The sequence below is a fragment of the Podarcis raffonei genome, chromosome 16 (assembly GCF_027172205.1).
Source record: "Podarcis raffonei isolate rPodRaf1 chromosome 16, rPodRaf1.pri, whole genome shotgun sequence".
NCBI lineage: Eukaryota > Metazoa > Chordata > Lepidosauria > Squamata > Lacertidae > Podarcis > Podarcis raffonei.
This window is the reverse complement of record NC_070617.1, coordinates 24028029-24048990: the sequence shown is the minus strand read 5'-3', so window position 1 is coordinate 24048990 and position 20962 is coordinate 24028029. Positions and strand designations below refer to the sequence as shown.

Here is a 20962-nt window from a genome sequence, read left to right as displayed (position 1 = left end):
TATTTTTCGCCCTATAGGACGCACTTTTTACCCTCCAAAAATGAAGGGGAAATGTGTGCGTCCTATGGGGCGAATGCAGGCTTTCGCTGAAGCCTGGAGAGCGAGAGGGGTCGGTGCGCACCGACCCCTCTCACTCTCCAGGCTTCGCGGACCTCTCCGCAAGCAGCGGGAGCGCTCCCGCTGCTTGCGGAGAGTTGCCTGCATGCTGAAGCCTGCCCTCGCTGAGCTCAGCGCGTCCAGGCTTCGCGGACCTCTCAGCAAGCAGCAGGAGCCAGCGCTGGGCTCCCACGGCTTGCAGAGAGCTGCCTGTTTGGGGGCCTGGGTCGGGGGAAGCTCGGGCCTCCCCAGCCCCGCACCTGGGGGGAAAATAATTTTTTCCCCTTTATTTCCCCCCCAAAAAACTAGGTGCGCCTTATGGGACAGTGCGTCCTATAGGGCGAAAAATACGGTAATTATTAACCCTAACACTGAACGGAAAGTCAATACAGAGGATGGGCAGTAAGAGTATGCACGAGAGATGTAAATCTAACCCTCGAGGCAGGCCTGAAAGTCCATATTGGAGTATGGCAAGAGAAGAGACGCTTCGCTTCGTGCAAACAGGTATATTTGGAAGAGAGAGCTATCAGTGGCTCCCACACTTGGAGTAAAAAATGCTTCTGAATGCTAATAGTTGGAAGCCACGGGAGGGGAGAGAACTCATGCTCAAGCCCTGCTTGCAAGCATCTAGTTGGCAAGAACAGTGCAAGAACAGGATGCTGGACTAGATGGGCCACTGGCCTGATCCAGCAGGCTCTTCTTATGTTCATACTGGGGTTTTTTTAAGGAGAAAATCAAAAAGAATTTTGAAAGGGGGGTTAATTTTTTAATAATAATAATAATATTAATAAATAAGTGATTAATAATAGAAAGTGTGTGAAAATGAATAAAAAATGAAAACTAATGGTATTAACGAAAAAGGGGGTTGTGTATGTAAGTAAAATAATGTATTGGTGGTAATTTTGACTCACGGGCAGTTTTTATTTCACTACGGGGGCTGGATGCTGGGTCCCTGGGTTAGGACTAAGGTGGCAGTCCCAGGGAGCGGCCTTCGGTGGTTCAGGCCTCCTGCAAGGACACCATTACAGTTATTCAAAGAAAAAGAAAATAATAATAATTTTTTTTTTTCCGGCAAGGGAGGTCCCACGCTGCATTTGTTTTTCCCCGGGGTGGTCTACAGTGCACGGTTCCCCCCAGGCCCCGGCCTGCTCTTTTTGCGGTAGCAGCCGGGGACGTAGGCTCAGGATTGGGCCAGGGCTAAGCTATGCAATTCCTCATGGCCTCCCTGGCCCTCCTGGTACCCCCCTACCTCTCTCCCTTGGTAGTGGCTGCAGTGGCAAGCTGGTGCTCCTTTTTGCTTTTTGTTTTCTGTTCAGCTGGGCTGTTGGTAGGGTGCTCCCGGTCCCGGTGGGGTCAAGGCTGCTGGGGGGCGGCTAGGGGCTCCGTGTGGCCTCCCTGATTGTCATGTTGGGCACTCCTGGTCGTCCCCCCCATCACGGCAGTGGTGGTGGTGGCGGCAGCGGTGTTGCCGGCGCAGGGAATAGCCAGGCAGCGCAGTTGGTGCTGGCGGTCCTCAGGAGCTCCACACGGCCATGACGCTCACCATCTTTCCTTGCCAGAAGTCTTATGTTCATATTGTTATGAATTTGTGTGAGCCTTGACTCTCGTAAATTCCTGGGTCTAGTGGGTGTTGGAGTTTAATTGATGAAAAAGGGTTAAGGACCCCTGACAGTTAAGTCCAATCGCGAATGACTCTGGGGCTGCGGTGCTCATCTCTCTTTACTGGCCGAGGGAGCCGACGTTTGTCCGCAGACAGTTTTTCCGGGTCATGTGGCCAGCGTAACTAAGCCGCTTCTGGCGAAACCAGAGCAGCGCACAGAAATGCCGTTTACCTTCCCGCCGGAGCAGTAACAATTTATCTTGCACTTTGACGTGCTTTCGAACTGCTAGGTTGGCAGGAAATGAGTGAAGTTCCACCCTGAGCTTTGAAATGGTGTGAAGACAGTGCCTGAGTTTTTGTTAGGAGGAAGTTTTAGCATTTCAGTTAGATGTGGTATAACTGAGGGGGGAAGCGTGTCAGTCTGCAAGTGGTAGCAAGCTGGGGGTGGTCAGAGTATGATGTGGGCTGATTGTTTGAATTAGAGGCAGCAGCAATGGGAGAAACAGGACCCTCTTGGGGTGCGAATGCTATGGACCCCTCCTTCGTGGCTCAGGTTGTATAAATAAACCATATATCATAAAGATGGTGGTGGGGTACACATTTTTATTCTTATTTATTTATGATTATTGCTTTGTCAAAATAAAATCTATTTAAAAAATAAAGTAACACTAAAATGGCATTAGCATGGAGGCAACCCTCTGGTCATTATCTATGATCGTGTGTGATAAACTCCTACCTTTTAGGGTTACCAGAATGTAGGGGTGGCTGAATCTGACACTTCTGGATTCACTGTTTCTTGTTTTTCCAGTTCTCTACAGTTCCACATCAGTTTGAAAATTTTGTAAAATAAGTCCTCCTGAACATTCATCAGAATTCTGGCGCAAATTTCTCTTCTTATACACATTTTTATATGCATTTTTGCTTAATATACACATTTTGGCAAAGCAATTTCCCCATGTATCTTGCATTTTTTGTGTGCTTTTTCACTAACGCATTCATTTCTATGCATAGTTTACCCTGCATTGTTGTACACATCTCCTGGCTAGAGAACTGCATTGCAAAATTGTGTGAATTTTCAAGGCTGCGTTTTGGTTTGTGTGGTGTTTTGGAAAGTGAGAGCTATATAGGCTCATCTTTAAATGCTAACTGAATCTCATTTGTCCCCCATCCGTACCAAAATGTAACTTTTTTCCTCAATTATACACCGCAGAAGGAAACCAGAGCACAGAAACTAAACGGGAAGGAATTCAGTGACTAAAGAACATTTTAAAGTGAGATAAGAGCATTTTTTAAGCATGCTGATTTCATTACAAGCGATCAAAGTATGACATGGAATACAGAGAAAGGACATCAACCCACATGGGCCTTTGATTGATTAAATGCGGGGAGGGGGGAGACCCCACAGTCTCCACTGTGCCTCATTTCAAAAGGAAACATGAACCCTGGGTAAGTGCCTGGACCCCTGGAACCTTGCACCAGCCAAAGACTGGGGTGATGTCAGTGGCGTAGCGTGGGGGGCGGGCCGCAGCCCTGGGTGCATTTTTTGGAGGGGGTGCGATCAGTTGCCCCCATGACAGGATCCTTCATTGCCGAGAAAGCTTCCTCACACCCAGCTGCAGCTCCACTCCCGGGTCAGGTCTGACCCAGGGGTGGAGTGGAGGAGAGATGGTGGCAACCCCTCTCCTCCACTGGGCTGCGGTGTACAAGTGCACCCACATCCCGCTTTGTGATGAGAGCCTCAGTGGGCTCCCTCTGCCCCCCTCAGGGGCACACTCCATGGGCCCACCCCAGGCAGTGGTACCTTATGATCTGCCATGAACTAATATATGAAGAAAGGCAGCCAAACTGGAGGTGCCACAAAGCTCTAGGTCAGGGGTCAGCAAACGTTTTCAGCAGGGGGGCAGTCCACTGTCCCTCAGACCTTGCGGGGGGGGCGGACTATATTTTTTTGGGGTGGGGGGATGAACAAATTCCTATGGCCCAAAAATAACCCAGAGGTGCATTTTAAGTAAAAGGACACATTCTACTCATGTAAAAACACGCTGATTCCTGGACCGTCTGTGGGCCAGATTTAGAAGGCAATTGGGCCTGATCTGGCCCCCCGGGCCTTAGTTTGCCTACCCATGCTCTAGGTGGTCTCCTGTGTGCCAAACCAGGCAGTGGCTGGACCTCCCTCCTCTGCCCCTCAACCTCTCTCTCTGTCTTTCTTTCCCCTCCAGTTTGTATCAGGTTCCCAGTTCTTTCTGTGGATCAGCCTCCAAGGGAAAGGTCAACATAAAGACACTGGGATGCAGTGTTGAATGTCAAGAAAGAATAAGGGAGTCTTGTTACCCAGTTCAGGATCTATTTACAATTTCCATTCATTATTCATTGAGATGAGAATCTCAGCTACATAATGCAGCCAGTAGCACCATGCATCCATCCCTCAACCCTAGCTTCTCTCTTATGCATGCCATACATTTCAAGTACACCCGAGGAACAGTAGTTTATTAAGGGTGCTGGGAATTGTAGCTCAGTAAGGGGTAAACTACAGTTTTCTTTTTCTGGATTATTGGAGGGGGGGTAGAGGATGTGCTTTATGTATACTTTAAATGTATAGTGTGCCCACAACTTCAGACTGATATGGAGAGGGTGCTGTTGGAAGTAAGCCCATTCTTGGGAGTTTATATATGCACAGTAACATTCCAAATTCGGATGCTGTTCAATAAATTTGCACACAGCTCATATATCAAATCTGAATGCTTTTGAGTCACTGAAGAATTTGCAATTATTTTGGCAGGAAATACCGTATTTTTTGCTCTATCAGACTCACTTTTTCCCTCCTAAAAAGTAAGGGGAAATGTGTGTGCTTCTTGTGCTATCCCACAAGCACACGCTGCCGCCCCCACTCCAATTTGGTTGTTAACTGGACCTCATATGATAAAAGCCTTTTTCCAGCTGGCAGCACCCGACCGTCGAACAGAGGTCGCAATATATTTGCTAGCCTCTAGCAAAGTGCCACTAAATGCTTTTACCCTTGAACTGGATTTGTAGTGAAAGATCAGGCTTTTTGCAACCAGGAAAGTGACATGAAAATGGACTGGGAAACGGGGGGGGGGGTGACACTTGCTGTGATGCTGCATCATTTAACCTCCCCTCCAACAGATTAGAATGGAAGCCCATGAAATAGCCAACGTAGGGCTTACCCACACTTGCCTTTCCTCCACGATTTCCAAGAATGTACAGCTCCTGTAATATACTCAGAGTCGCAAAGTGATTTCACACTCTTTATTCAGCTCATAGTGGTGAGGAGGAATGAATGAATGTCCCCTCAAAGTATCTGCTTTATATACATTATTTACACAATGGGCTGCACATGATTGGCTAATTCCGGAATTCTACTGTAAGCCAATCAGGTTGTGGATTCACTTTTATCTGGAGCATGATTGGGTGGTTCCTGCCAACCAATCATACTGCTGCATTGTTCTAGGACCAATCAGACTGCTGCCTTTTGGATCCTATTGTTCTAGGACCAATCAGACTGCTGCCTTTTGGATCCTATTGTTCTAGGACCAATCAGACTGCTGCAGTTTGGATCCTATTCAACTCAGTACATAACAGCTCCATAACCAAGTGTTCTTTGCTTCACCCCGGGAAACCATTCCTTTACTGCTGAATCAGAGCAAACAGCAATCCAAGAGAAACCAAATGGCTAATTATTGCACTTCAGCTTTTAAGAGCGTGTTTTTCTGGGGAAAGCTCCGGGGCGGAACAAAGAGCGCTCCAGCACAGAGCTTTAAATCACAGACTTGTGCCTAGACAGTGTAAGGCAGAAGGTAAGTGTGGATACGTGTGTAGTCTTATCTCTCTGGATGAATGTGCTCTCTTTCCCCCTCTAGTTTCAGAAATGTCAGAAATCTCTCATCTGACCTTTTCTGTCTCAGCTGGATAACTTTGCTGGTGGGTGCTTTTGTGTCGCCATCTCTCGCAGGCTCCTACTCTCTAGCTGGAAAAGGTGAAATAAGTAACAAAGAGATCTTTTCTCCCTCACTCTCCCTGGACTTTCCGAGGACGCCAAGGCAAACAAAAAGCTCTGTCCTCCTTAGATTGTCTCTCTCAAAAAGCCGGTAATAATTAGCTGATGGATTGATTTTATTTACATGCATGATGCTGGTTTAGATTGTCTTCCTTGTCGGGTTTTGTTTTGATGTATAGATTTTGATCATTTTGTTGTAATCATTTATTTGTCTTATATATTTATCTATTCTTTAATGATGTGGGGGAATTAAAATGTATTTTTGAAGAAAAGATGAGGGCTGAAAAATGGAATGTAGGAAGGTGCCTTATACCATGTCGGCATATTGAACACCCCCCAAGGAGTCCTGGGAACTGGAATGTATCCCTCACAGATCTATAATTCCCGGCACCTTTAACAAACTACAATTACCAATATTATGGAGGGGGGGATATATGCTTTAAATGTATGGCATACACACAGGCTCAGTGCCTCTCTGTGCTGACTGGCAGTGGCTATCCATGGCTTTAGGCAGGGGGCATTTCCAGCCCGACATGAAGCTGCTGGGGATTGATCTACAGCCCTTGCTCTAAAAATAAAGTAAGATCCTAGTCCTCATGCTTCTGAATAAAGAGCTGATTTAATAGGGACATAGGAAGTTGCCTTCTACTGAATCAGACCAGGGAGCTCATTATTGCCTACCCTGACAGGCAGCAGTTCTCCAGGGTTTCATTCTCTTTCCGCCCTACCTAGAGATGCTGTTGGGGATTGGATTTTTGGACCTTCTGCATGCAAAGCAGATGCTCTACCACTGAGCTGCAACCCTCCTTTTGGCCATTTGGTGGTTGTGCAAGGGATTTGAGCCAAGTGCCCTGTCATCACCCTCAAGAGTTTTGGGGTAGCAAGACTAGACCTCCATCTAAGAGATCCTTTTGAGAGCCGAGCTGGTGAAATAGACCACAAACTCCAAATAGAAACTGCATATAAAAAGTGTTCCATGCAGAGGTTCCTTCCATTACCCCAGCCTTTGCCACCCTGATGCCCTCCAGATGTTTTGGGTGAGGAGGGTGAAAGGACTCAGACCGCTTTGGCAGTCTCTTTGTCAATGAGGGCAAGGGCAGAGGCAGTCACTGAAACAGTGGGGAATCAAACAGGAACAGTGAACTTCACTCAGCCCAGAACCCCAGAACAGAGAGGGAAGATTGTGTGTGTATGACAGCCTCAACCTATGATGGCTACCTGCTCATGGCAAATGAGCTGCCGGACACCTACCCACCACATGCAAGAACTAATATTTGCCTTGCTGTGACTCAGTCAACATTAAGGAAACCAGCCTTCGCCAACCTGGTGCTCTCCAGATGTGTTGAACTACAGCTCCCATCAGTCCCCCCTCCAGCCAACATGGCTGTATGAAGCTAAGGCTGATGGGAGCAAAGTCTGAGGCTGACAGAAGTTGTAGTCCCCAAAGTTAGACTCGGCTAGAAGCCATATTCTAGACTAGAGTATAACTGGTTAACTGTTTTAGCTGCTTTAACCTCGGTGGACTACAGCAACACCTTATACTTGGGGTTGCCTTGGAAACTTCAGTGGTGCAGAATTCAGAGGCCAGGCTGCTGACTGGGGCAAGACAGTTGAAGCATATAACGCCAATCTCAGCCTGACTACACTGGCTGCCAATTAGTTTCCTGGCCCAATTAAAAGTGTTGCTTTTGAGCTATAAAGCCTTAAAGGGCTCAGGACCCAATACCTCAAGGACTGCCTCTCCCCATATGAACCAACCCGGACCCTGCGATCATCATCTGAGGCCCTTCTTTGTGTGCCTCTTCCGCAAGAGTTCTGGAGGGTTGCAAGATGAGAACAAGCCTTTTCTGCAGCCCCCCCCCCCCAAATTGTGGAATGCCATTCCCAGGAAGCCTTGCCTGGCACCTTCATTATGTGTTGTAATAGATCTGTGGTGCTGAATGTTTAGGTTAAGTAAATTAGGATTTAATTAAAACTTGTATGTTGTAACTGAGATGTGCTGTAAGACTGTGTATTATGCAAGGAGTTTGAGCTGTTTAAATAGTGATTATGTGTAAAGACTGTGGATCTTACATAATAATAATAATAATAATAATAATAATAATAATAATAATAATATATTATTTGTATCCTGCCCATCTGGCTGGGTTTCCCCAGTCACTCTGGGCGGCTTCCACAAAGACCAAAAATACACTAATATGGATTTTAATTACACATAGATATTAATCTGGCTGGGGGAACACACCCAGATGGGCGTTGTATAAGTAGATGATGATGATGATGATGATGATGATGATGATGATGATGATGTTATGAGATAAAACTGCTCCCTTTCCCTTATGGGGTAACCAAGAGCCCATATAGAGTCCTTTTGTACGTTCTCTATCGGTCGGAGAAAATAACAGAGACCAACCAGAGAATATTGAGAAGCAAAGCAGCTAGTAAGTCTGATCTTTATTAAAGCTGTTGCAACTGGGTGCTCCCACACACACACAGGAAGGGAGGGAGGGACCCCGAGCCATGCGCACAAGCCCTTATATAGACATTTTAAATTGCCCATCCTGGAGTCCAAGACCACCCCCAGAAACATCATACATAGATCACAGAAGGGCTGTGGCCCAAGACCCACCCCTTAATACATCAGAGAGGGGGCGGAAATCTGGCTGTGTTGTTTCTTTCTGTCACCCAGGTTACCTGATTGGATTACCTGGGCATCCTGGCCACTCTCGTTAAGATACCTACTCAATTCCTGAATGCAGGTCACGGGTCACAGGCTCACACCCTATTCATATCTTAAGTGTGCCCTTAATACAGGATTTGTGAAAGAGACAATGGGGAGATTTCTGATTTCTTTCGACTTTTCAGAGAAATATTTGAGGTCATTTTGGGAGGAAGAAAATGGTTTCAGGAGACTTCCGGGTTAGTGCCATCGCCTAATGGCGGATTCCCTCCGAGCTCCGGAGGGAATCGGCTTAGTAGGGGTCGGGTCCTGCCGCGGCGGCGACGCGGGGACCCTCAGAAACCACAGGCGCTGAAGCCTGTGGACCTGGTGACTCGGCGGGCACCATTTGCGCCCCCCCGACCCGCGAAGGAGCCTTTTTAAAGGCTCCGGAATGGGGGACGGAGAGCGGTACGGTGCTGAGAGTCGACTGCTTCCCCTACTGAGTGAAGCCGCATGCCATGGACAGAGAGCGCTGACTTCTTTCTCTGAACATTTGGACTAAAAGTAACAACCTGTGAGTAATATGGAAATTGGACTTAAAAAGGGAAAATTTTTCTTGGGAATTAGGCACGACCGGGTAAGGTGCAAAGAGGAAGTCCGCCTACCCGCCTTGTAAACATCTTAAAGCAAGGATTTTATAACTAAGGTTGAGAGAACACCTTTCTCTTTTGTGGATAAAAGTAATTAACTCCACGTTTTGGCAATATAAGTGATTGTGCTGGAGGATAAGAGCTAATATTGAGAGCGGAATTGTCACCCCTCCCCCAGGACCCGGGAGCGATCGGTGAGAGAGCCTGTTGAAGAGATATAGAAGACTTTGACAGCTGTCAAACTAGCTGTCAAAGTTGGGAAAAAAGGAGAACTTTGTTTCTGTTGTCCTTGCTGGTTATATTTGTTACAATTTGGTAATAAATTGTTAAAAATAAAGAAGAAAAGGCTAATTTGACTTTTGGGTTGGAACTGGAAGATACTAAGAAACCTGAACCCCTCTAGAGGGGGTTCAGGGACATTACAAGAATGGCTGTAAGTGGAAAAATACTGGCTGAACTGGAGAGGACTTTTTTTCTCTTGGGAAAGTTACAAGAACAAAGTGATGTTTTGGCTACAAATGTTACAACATTGAATGAAACAGTAAATAAATCTACTGAGCCTGGAAGGGACTTGACTCAAGTCTTTGCAGCTGAACAAAAAGTTTTTGCAGCTGAACAAAAAATCTCTGCAGCTGAACAAGAAAAGAAATCTGAGAAATTTGAGAATGTGAGGAAAGAGATATATGATGACTTGAAGGAAAAAGAAGGAGGAGCTATAATGTCACAGATGATTAAGGAGAGCCAGAGGCCGGTTAAGATGGATACAAAGGAAAATAAGAACAGGATGATGAAAATGTGGTTTGAATTGAAGAATGGAGAATGGAGAGATCTTCTTATGTGGAGATCTGAAGACCTATGGATTACAAACCTGGCTAAAGTGGAAACTGGAGCTTTTGGGACATTTGGACTTAAGAGAAGCAAGAAACAAGATTTCGGCTCCATTTTTAAATATGGAGGTCTGGCTGGAAGAAACATGGACCTTATTGGGACAGAGCTTCTTCGAGATTTGGTGCCCAAAATAAAGGACTATACAAAAAACCGGCAGAGAGGAATTGAGAGAGAATTAAGAGCCTCGGACGTGAGGTCGCCAGGCTGACAGCAGATAGACTGATGGACATTTGTTGGGGTTCGAAACCGGGAAAGGGGGGGTGGGGCTTTGGGAATCCAAAGGGTGTACAATTATACTCTGTTTCTTTTTATTTTGTTTTGCTACTAATATAAAAATGGGGAATTCGTGGAAGGGAATTGGGGTCGACCTTAGAAAAAGATTTTTAAGAATAAGTACTGATGTATAAAGACTGAGGTTTATAAGTTAAAATTGGTTAACTAAAATGAATTAAATATAGTAAGGTAAAATTTGGGGACAAGAACTTGCTGAGCTAAAAATTGGAATTGGAATACAAGAAGGGGAGGTGTGGGGAAGTCAAGGAAATTTGTTATTGAAAGTAAGGAATGTAAATTTTATGTGTTTTTAATTGTTTTTTTTTTTTGTTTTTTCTCTATTTTTTGAAAATTTCAATAAATATTTATAAAAAAAGAAAAGAAAATGGTTTCAGGACTTTTCTGTGGGTTTCAGACGTGGTTTACATATTTGTATGTGTTTGCTTGGTAAATTTATGAACATCTAATATAGATAGATAGATAGATAGATAGATAGATAGATAGATAGATAGATATGACCTTAAAATTCTTAAACAATTATTATTATTATTACATTCTCAAAGTCTGAGAATGTAATTAAGATCCATGTGTACTGGAATGTGTTTACCCACTTCTGAACATCAGCGATTAGCATGTGAAGAGTAAACCTAGGTAAATGTTCTAAGTGTGTACCAGTGTTTAATCCTAGTCAATCAACGTGTTGATAAAATGAGGAAAATTCATTTGTTAGGTGACACCTGAAGGGATTAACCAGTAGTACTGTTTTAAACAAAAACCTGACCTTTTCCCCTTGTGGGGTATCCAAGAGCCCATATAGAGTCCTTACATAGGTTCCCTATTGGTAGGAGAAAATAACAGAGGCCAACCAGAGAATATTGAGAAGCAAAGCAGCTAGTAAGCTTGATCTTTATTGATCTGTTGCAACAGGGTGCTCCCCTTACATGCAGGAAAAGAGGAGGACCCACAAAAATGCTGTGCAAGGGCTTATAAAGACTTTTGAAATTCACATCTGTAGATCAAGACCACCCCCAGAAACATCATACATGCATCACAGAAGGGGTGTAACCTAAGACCACCCCCCAGATACATCATACCTACATCACAGAAAAGGCAGTCAAAAACAGAAATGTGAATGTTGTTTTTCCTGTTTGCCAGGTTATCTGATTGCCTTTTCTGATTGCCTTTCCTAATAGTCTGTCACCCATTAAAATGCTGATTACTCAATTCCTGAGACAATGGGAAAGCTCCCTGACCCCACCTCCCTCCTTGCAGGGAAAACATTTGGTCAGTTTGGGAATCAAAATGGTTTCAGGTCCGTCTTCCTGTGCTGATCTATGTATGTGCTTGGTTGGTACACTTATGAACATTACCATATATCTAAGACCTCAAAATTTCTATCACAGTACTTAACAGCATCCAAAGAACTGATAGTTAGAATGCAACTGAATTGCAGAGGATTACTTTTTTAGGAACGGCAGATTTAGGAGAGATGCCTTGGACTGAGTGTTGCACTGCTGTAGGAACAAGCCTCTCTTGAGATGACCATGCTGTAAGATGTGGATTCCCCTCTTGTAAACAAAATCTGCCCTTATTCCCTTATGGGGGACACAAGAGCCCTTATAGAGTCCTTTGTAGGTTCCCCATCGGCAGGAGAAAATAACAGAGGCCAACCAGAGAATATCGAGAAGCAAAGCAGCTAGTAAGCCTGATCTTTATTGATCTGTTGCAACAGGGAGGGAGGAGTAACCCAGAACCAAGGTGTGCCTGCCCTTATATAAACATTTTAAATTCCCTGCCCTGGAGCTCAAGACCACTCCTCCATACATCATACATAGATCACAGAAGGGCTGTAACCCAAGACCACCACCCCACAAACATACCTACATCACAGAAAAGGCGGTCTAAAACAGAAATTTGAATGTTGTTTATCTCGTCTTACAGGTTACTTGTTTAATAATCACTTGATTGGATTGCCTGGGGAGCCTGGCCAGTTTTTGTAATGATAAATACTTAGTTCCTGAGCCAAGTCACAGGCTCACACCCTATTAATATCTTAAATGTGCCTTTAAGACAGAATTTGTGAAGGGAAATACAATGGGGAGGCTTTTCCATTTTCCCTTGACCTTGCAGAGAAAACATTTGGTCAGTTTGGGAATCAAAAATGGTTTCAGGTCGGTCTTCCTGTGCTGATCTATGTATGTGCTTGGTTGGTACACTTATGAACATTTAACATATATCTAAGACCTCAAAATTCCTATCACACCTGCCCTTATTTAGACATTTTAAATTGCCCGCCCTGGAGTCCAAGACCACCCCCAGAAACCTCATACATAGATCACAGAAGGGGTGTAGCCCAAGACTACCCCCCAGATACATCATACCTACATCACAGAAAAGGCAGTCTACAACAGAAATTTGAATGTTGTTGTTTTTCCTGTCTGCCAGGTTATCTGATAATGCCTTATCTGATTGCCTTTCCTGGTAGTCTGGCCATTCCTTTGATACTGTGCTTACCCCATTCCTGAAACAATGGGAAGGTTCCCTCACCCCCTCCCTCCTTGCAGAGAAAACATGTTAGTTTGGGAGTCAAAATGGTTTCAGGGCGGTCTTCCTGTGCTGTTCCAGACATGTGGTCCACATATCTATGTACGTGCTTGGTTGGTACATTTATGAACATTTATTATATACATAAGACCTTAATTTTTTTTATTACACCCCCATGCAAACTGAAGGTGTCATATGTGAATAAATCACATTTCTTAAAGCTACAACGGTCTCTGCCAAAGAAGCACAAACCCTGGGTGAGTGCCTGGAATCCCATGCACTCTTGCTTGGCAGAGTGGGGAAGGCACCCAACTGTATCTTTAGTTGCCAGGCAAATAATAATAATTCTCTTCCCCCAGGCCTTTGGCTAATTAACAACTTAAGGCCCTTTAAACTGGCAGGGGGTAAAAAATAAACACACGGAGGGCAGCAGGTTGAGGAAGGCTGGTTGGATACCCAGAGCTCCTTCAATCAGACCTTCCTGGCTGCCAGCCAGGGAGCAACCCATTTGCACTCTCCCAAAACTCTGCCTGCCTGCCGTGCCCATTGCCAGCTCTGCCACTGCAAGGCCCCAGGAAGTATGTCTCCTTGGCCTGACACAGAGGACAATGCTGCTGCATTGCAGACACTCACACACCGGGTGCTCAGGCATTCTCTCAGCCTCAGAAAGGACCAGGCATTGCTCCATCCAGCCACTGAAGCTCCTGGAGCAACTCTGAGGTCTGATTTCAGCAGACTCCTCCTGCGGACAGCAGGCAGGTGCTGTAGCCTTTTCATGTTTCATCTTTGCTCACTGCTAGCAAGGAGCAAATTGTTAGGATAGATTAGAGGGAGGAGGGGTGTCTGTGTGTTTGTGTGTGAAGGATTTTTTTTTTGGGGGGGGGAGCGCATTACAAAATAAGGAGCCCTATGGGATTGTGTGCTTTATTTATTCTCTGGCTCAAATTTCTCCTGCCAGCCTTAACCAGATGAAAGGAATCTTAGACTCGGGGGCCAAATCTGGCTCTCCAGTCCTCTCTTTCTGGCCCTTGGAACTCTCACCAGGCCACACCCCTTCACTGGCCCTGCTTTGTACCCTCCTTGAGTGGTTATTGCCTGGCTGGAATGTGTCCTTGAACACCAGTAATGCCCCTTGCTTGCCCAGAGGGGGTATGCAAGTGTGTGTAGAAGTTAAATTACTGCACAAAGGTAACATCCGCATCAATTGCCCCACTCACTTTTGCCTCCACACTTGCCCACCACTGGCATGTGGCCCCCAGAAGGGTGCTGACCTTGAAAGCCCTAAACGGCCTGGGTCCTGTATTCCTGAAGGAGTGTCTCCACCCCCATCATTCAGCCCGGACACTGAGGTCCAGCACCGAGGGCCTTCTGGCGGTTCCCTAATTGCAAGAAGTGAGGTTACAGGGAACCAGACAGAGGGCCTTCTCGGTTGTGGCGCCCGCCCTGTGGAACGCCCTCCCATCAGATGTCAAGGAAATAAGCAGCTATCCTATCTTTAAAAGGCAGCCCTGAAGGCAGGGAAGTTTTCAATATTTAATGCTGTCTTGTTTTTAACACTTGATTGGGAGCCCCCCAGAGTGGCTGAGGAAACTTAGCCAGATGGGTGGGGTATAAATGATAAATTATTATAATATTATTATTATATCTACGAGGGAATGTGGCCCTCGTTCTGAAAAAGGTTCCTTGCCTCTTCTCTTAATTAACCAAGGCTTGAAACCAGGGGTTAGGGAACTATGGTTAAGCAATCTGCCCGTGATTACAAGCCTCTTTGGTATCTGTTGGCACTGACTCTTCTCCCTCCCACTTCAGTACCTGCAAGTTCAAGAGGAAGGTGTTCAGCAGGTGCCAAGAGGCAACAGAGACGGGAGGGAGAGAATACCAAAGGGGGGCAGCCGCCGCCACACCTACATTGTATGGAATGGACCTCCTGCTAAGATGGTATCTACAGGAAACCCTCAGCAATCAGTTGGGTATATAAGGCGTGAGGGGATCTTTAGTTCAGAGACACCTTCCAGGCAGGTAAATAAAACACTCGAGGTTCAAAGCAGTACCAGTGAAGGGTGTGGTCTGGGGTGAGTTCTGAGGGCCATATGCAAAGAGCTTCTTGTGTTCTTACTTCTAGGAATCTGCCCATGAATTCACTGCCCTTTTTCTCTGTTTTCCTTTTCAGGTGATCGCGATGGTGCATCAGGGGAAGAACTGGAAGTCCATGTGTAAGGGCCTCGTCCTGGGGACTCTCCTAACCAGCTTCATGCTGCTGCTGTACTCCTACGCCGTCCCACCCTTACAAGTCAGCATGACAGAGTGAGTGAGTCTGGTGCGCATAGGAGAAGACGTATGGACCAAGAGACCATGAGCGGAACCACAGTCTGTTCTGCTTCCACAGAAAGGCTCTCAGAACAGAATAGATGCACGAAGGAGGGTGAAGGGATTGAGCCCTGATGTGGTAGAATGGACTGTACCACTTCAGGCGGCAGGTGGAGGGGGGGATCTGTTTTCTTTCTTTTGGGGGCATGCATGAAAATTCCCTGCAAGTAGAAAATTTGACGCATGTGGCGGCTGGGCAAGAAATGTTATCCTTGATATGCTAGCTTTCTGTTTTCAAGGAATTGGGTTTTGTGTGTGGGAGGGTTAAAGTTGGAAAGCACTGTACTGGTACAGTCCACTCTGCCACTGGTGAATATGACCCTCTGGAATCTCCAGTGTGGCGCCTGTAGCCTCAAAGCACCCTCGGTCACCCCTCGGTGCCCACCAAGGCCCTCTGCACCTCCCATTTCTTAGCAAATTACAGTTAAGAAAATGTGGCGAGCATGTATCTCTCTTGCACTGCTCAGAGATTCCACAGGTACCAGGCACACTTACTTGGGTCTGTGTTTCCTTTTAGAATAAGGAGGCACAGTGGAGTCTGTAGTGTTTTTATGATATATGGTTTATTTACACATATATACAATCTGAGCCTACTATGGAGGGGTTCAGAGCATTAGCACCCCAAAAGGGCCCCTATACGTCTCTCATAGGCATAGCAGAGTTGGGTTTGCAAACAGAGAAATCAGCCACGTTCTCTGAGTCTCTTTGTCACAGCCAGATCACATGGAGCTCAGACCCCACTTCTTCTCTTGCCAAAATGGCAATTTTTCCTGTGTTCGGTTAAGTCATCTACTTGGAAATCCTAAACCCCTTTCATCTCTGCCCACCAACACACAACTGAAGGGGGGACCCCTCCTTCCTTATCTGCTACATCTTCACCCACTGTAACCCTGGAAACTTCCCCCTTCCAACTCTGTGATTGACTTTTGCTAAATACCTAGAGCTCAAGGTCTCCCCCCCCCCTGTTAATGACTTTCTTTATGGGTTAATGGCTCTGCCTTTGCTCCATAATTGCCCATCCCCAGGCCTTTCCCTGGTCAGGAAAACAAGTCCAGCCTGTATTTTTACACTGTTGAATTGTTGTTGTTGTTTATAAATATATATATACCCAGCTCTACCTCTCTTTCAAATCAGAACCAGTGAAGGCGGTGATGGTCCTGTGTGAGTGTCTGGAGGCGGTTGGAGGATGGATGGCGGCCAACAGATTGAGATTGAATCCTGACAAGACAGAAGTACTGTTTCTGGGGGACAGGAGGCGGGCAGGTGTGGAGGATCCCCTGGTCCTGAATGGGGTAACTGTGTCCCTGAAGGACCAGGTGCACAGCCTGGGAGTCATTTTGGACTCACAGCTGTCCATGGAGGCACAGGTTAAATCCGTGTCCAGGGCAGCTGTGTACCAGCTCCATCTGGTACGCAGGCTGAGACCCTATCTGCCTGCGGACTGCCTCGCCAGAGTGGTGCATGCTCTGGTTATCTCCCACTTGGACTACTGCAATGCGCTCTACGTGGGGCTACCTTTGAAGGTGACCCGGAAACTACAACTAATCCAGAATGCGGCAGCTAGACTGGTGACTGGGAGCGGCCGCCGAGACCATATAACACCGGTCTTGAAAGACCTACATTGGCTCCCAGTACGTTTCCGAGCACAATTCAAAGTGTTGGTGCTGACCTTTAAAGCCCTAAACGGCCTCGGTCCAGTATACCTGAAGGAGCGTCTCCACCCCCATCGTTCTACCTGGACACTGAGGTCCAGCACCGAGGGCCTTCTGGCGGTTCCCTCACTGCGAGAAGCCAAGTTACAGGGAACCAGGCAGAGGGCCTTCTCGGTAGTGGCGCCATCCCTGTGGAACGCCCTCCCACCAGATGTCAAAGAGAACAACAACTACCAGACTTTTAGAAGACATCTGAAGGCAGCCCTGCTTAGGGAAGCTTTTAATGTTTGATGTATCACAGTATTTTAATATTCTTTTGGAAGCCGCCCAGAGTGGCTGGGGAAACCCAGCCAGATGGGCGGGGTATAAATAATAAATTATTATTATTATTATTATTATTATTATTATTATTAGCAGTATACACACACACACACACACACACACACTGCATATATATATACCCGCAGGTCTCAGAAAGGTTCAATGTTAAATCCACTGATTAAATTCCAAAATTTACTAAAGCCAGGAATTAGGGGTTTGCTTAAATTCTTACCCCTTTACTTAATCCAGAGATTTTAGGGGAGTCTTGCCCCCCACAAACTTATACCAATATATTTCAGGTGTCAGAGGTCATGGTAAAGAGGTATATCTTGAGCATATGGTAAAAACTGTTTGATGAAGATACCAGATGCACCTCTGTGGGGAGGGAGTTCCACAGAGAAAGTCCTCTCCTGGGCCACCATTCTCTGCACTTTGGAGGGTGGCAGAACTATCTCTGCAGATCTTAACACACAAAGATCTTGGTAGTGATGGAGATGGTCTTTCAGATATTTGTGGCCTAGGTCATTTAGGGATTTAAATACTATTAAGAGCATCTTGAATTGGGCCCAGAACACATTGGCAATCAGTTACCTCCTCTAGCAAACCACATTCAACTCCTGAAAATGAATGTCCAGTGGAAACTGGAAGCTAGAGGAAGGTCTGGGACCTTTGCCAAGCGTAGCGCAGTCAAGGAAAATAGTGAGAGAGCTCCTTATGCATTCCTGGAGAGATCCTCATTGTCTACCTTGCTTTCCCCTTAGGGTCCCAATCCCCTACTCGTGCTCTTCCTACCCTTCCCAGGCTCGGCTGCTGGCTTTGGCCAACGGTAGCCACAGTCCACAGAAGTGTCATCCCAAGCTGGACATCATGTTCCTGAAGACCCACAAGACAGCCAGCAGCACCATAATCAACATCCTCTTCCGCTTTGGGGAGAAGCACCGCCTGAAGTTCGCCTTTCCCAGCGGACGCAGCGACTTCTACTACCCCTCCTTCTTTGAGCGGAGTCAAGTGCAGGACTACCAGCCTGGCATGTGCTTCAACATCATCTGCAACCACATGCGCTTCCATTATGAGGAAGTGCGCAAGCTGCTACCAGCCGACACCATCTTTGTCACCGTGCTGCGGGACCCCGCCTACCTCTTTGAGTCCTCCTTCCACTATTTTGGGCGCCTCATTCCCATGACCTGGAAGTTGTCAGACGACAATAAGCTGGCCGAATTCCTTCAGGACCCTTGGCGTTACTATGATCCCAATGGATTTGGTGCACATTACCTCCAGAATCTCCTCTTCTTCGACTTGGGCTATGACAGTAGCATGAATGCCAACAGCCCTCTAGTTGAACAGTACATCCGTGAAGTGGATGAGCGTTTCCACCTGGTCATGCTGGTAGAGTACTTTGACGAGTCATTGGTGCTTCTGAAAGATTTGCTCTGCTGGGAGCTGGAAGACATCATCTACTTCAAGCTCAACGCCCGGAATGATTCCAGCGTCTCCAGGCTGACGGATGAGCTCTACCAGAAGGCCACAGCCTGGAATCTCATAGACGCCAAACTCTACCACTACTTCAATGCCACCTTCTGGCGCAAGGTGGAAGCCTACGGGCGTGAGAGGATGGCCAGGGACGTGGCCAGGCTTCAGGAAGAGAATGAGAAGATGAAGAACATCTGCATTGACGGGGGCCGCCCGGTGGACGCGAGCGCCATCCAGGAATCCAGCATGCAACCGTGGCAGCCGTTTGGCAAAAAGACCATCCTGGGCTACAATCTGAAAAAGAGGATCAACAAGAAGCACCGGAAGTTCTGCCGCAAGATGCTAACCCCTGAGATCCAGTACCTGACAGACCTGGGGGCCAACATCTGGGTCACCAAGCTGTGGAGCTGGGTGCGCAAGTTCCTCAAGTGGTAGGAGGGCCGCAAAGTCCCTTTTCTTGACAAACATGTGCCCCGTCCAAGAGAACAACCAGGTGCTTTCATTTTGGTCCTCCCAACCATCCGCCCCCCCCACCCACACTTCTTCTTTACCTTAGCTGGTCAGATACGGCTCCTGCTTGCCACCAGCCAATGCTTGAACTAGCCTCAGAATGAAAAGGGACAGCAAGCTTGAGCGGTTAAAAGGAGAGGAATGGCCAAGGCCAAGCGAAGGCATGATCAAATCATCCATTTGGGCCCAGGCTGTGCCAGGAGGGGGATGTTGCGGCACAGGCAAGGGCTGAAGTAGATGGGCCCCCACCACCCCTGGGTGCCATGCAGAGTCCAAACATTTGAGCCAGCCCCACTGTTTCAGCTGAGAGCAGAGCAAGCAGCAGCAGACAACGGCATCAGGACACCTCTGCCAATTTGCAGCATTTTGCTAACTCTTTAGAGCTCTGCTTTTCTTCCTCTTGACTCTCGTTTCAAACTGCTGTGGACAGTGATGGATGAGCTGCCACCACCCTGCTTCCTGTGTCCTCCTGGTTGGGAGAAACTTGGGGGAAGTGGCTGCTTGTTTGTGCTTGTGTGGCTATTCGCACATGTATGTGTTTGCATGTATTGACAGATGCTCCTTTCTAAAGAAGGGAAGTCAACGCACGTGTAATTTGCTCACATCTGCAGGGATGGACAATGGATGTGATGGATGGGCAGCACGTTTCTGAACATGTGCGCGAAGACGCAAATAGTAGAAGTCTGTCTATGGGCATATCTATACCACGGACTTAAAACTAGTTAAATCAGGGGTAGCCAACACCTTGTCTCCAGATGTGGTTGGGCTGATAGGGACATTCTGATGGAGGACAATGGAACCCAACAACATCTGGAGGGCACCATGTTGGCTAACCCTACGTTAAATAGTAATTCCCCTGAGAATCCAGGGCACTGTAATTCTGTGAGAGGGAGGCAGAGACCCTGGTTAGCATCCTCACTGTAGTAGAGCTCCCATGGTGGTCACCCTCAGCAGTTAAATCAATAGCCAACTGCTATGCATGTGTAGTGTAGATATTGTCCATGAGGGGGACTGCAACATTACTGCGAACAGATTAACTGTGAATGAGTGTGTGTGTTTGTGTATGTTAATTGCACACGCAAGTTAAGCTCCAACACAAAGGTGGCATTTCGCCCCTGCGTGTTGTTGGCAGTGCGTTCCTAAGACTGAAACAGCCCAGTGTCTTTTGCTCCGTGGGGGGGGGGATGATCGAGTGTGTTCCTTTGTGCACTGAAATCTGCCTCTGTTTCAGGATTGCGCAAGCCACAATGCGTGAGAGGCAACAAGAAACTGTGGATTGCACTGACTCATCTGGCAGCAATAAACTGGACAGCAGCCTTTGCCCACCTGGGGCCCTCCAGATGTTTGGCACCACAGCTTCCATCAGCCCCAAACGGCAGCCACTGTCTGGGGCTGATGGGAGTTGTAGTGCAGAAAGAACATCAGGAGGGCCCAGGGTAGGCAAAGGCTGCTGTACAGAGTACATGAATGCCAGGATTGACACACTTCCTTTCCTTTTAGTTCTAGGAGGACCATCAAGGGCACCGTCGACTTTCTTAATCCTCTATAGGTGGGGAAAGATCAGCCATGTCCTTAGCAGATCCCTCGTTTAATCACATTCTGGTGCTTACAAATAGCTGCTTTGGAGGTATACAATAAAATGCCCAGTAAAACTGGGACTCGGGTTTGCCAGCAAAGGCTGCTCTTGCCATCTCTCTCTCTCTCTCTCTCTCTCTCTCTCTCTCTCTCTCTCTCTCTCTCGTGTGTGTGTGTGTGTGTGTGTGACACTTAAAAAAATTGCTTAGCAGTTAGCAAGAAGTGTGGTGGGTGTGGGTTGTATTGTTTCTTTTAAAGCAGCTTCAGCAGTGGGGCTGTTTGGAAAAGGACAGAAGGCACCGCTAAGTACGTAGCCCAGCAAATGGCATGAGGGTTGAA

At 46.8% G+C, this 20962-nt stretch overlaps 1 protein-coding gene across 12 annotated transcripts in view; it reads left to right on the top strand.

Moving 5' to 3' along the window:
- The window catches only part of GAL3ST1 (galactose-3-O-sulfotransferase 1), a 31701-nt gene extending 10977 nt beyond the window's left edge, over positions 1-20724 (top strand). For 5 of the 12 annotated variants that reach the window (XM_053368448.1, XM_053368456.1, XM_053368454.1 and 2 more), the window contains 2 exons: positions 14899-15032; positions 17830-20724. In XM_053368448.1, coding sequence (XP_053224423.1) covers positions 14899-15032; positions 17830-18973 — 1278 coding nt within the window. In that variant the 3' untranslated portion in view covers positions 18974-20724. Of the gene's footprint in view, positions 1-476; positions 567-5298; positions 5516-5666; positions 5803-12796; positions 13488-14537; positions 14748-14898; positions 15033-17829 lie in introns of those variants that run through there. The other 7 variants (XM_053368446.1, XM_053368450.1, XM_053368452.1 and 4 more) reach the window with 7 other exon arrangements.
- The last annotated feature ends 238 nt before the right edge of the window (positions 20725-20962 follow it).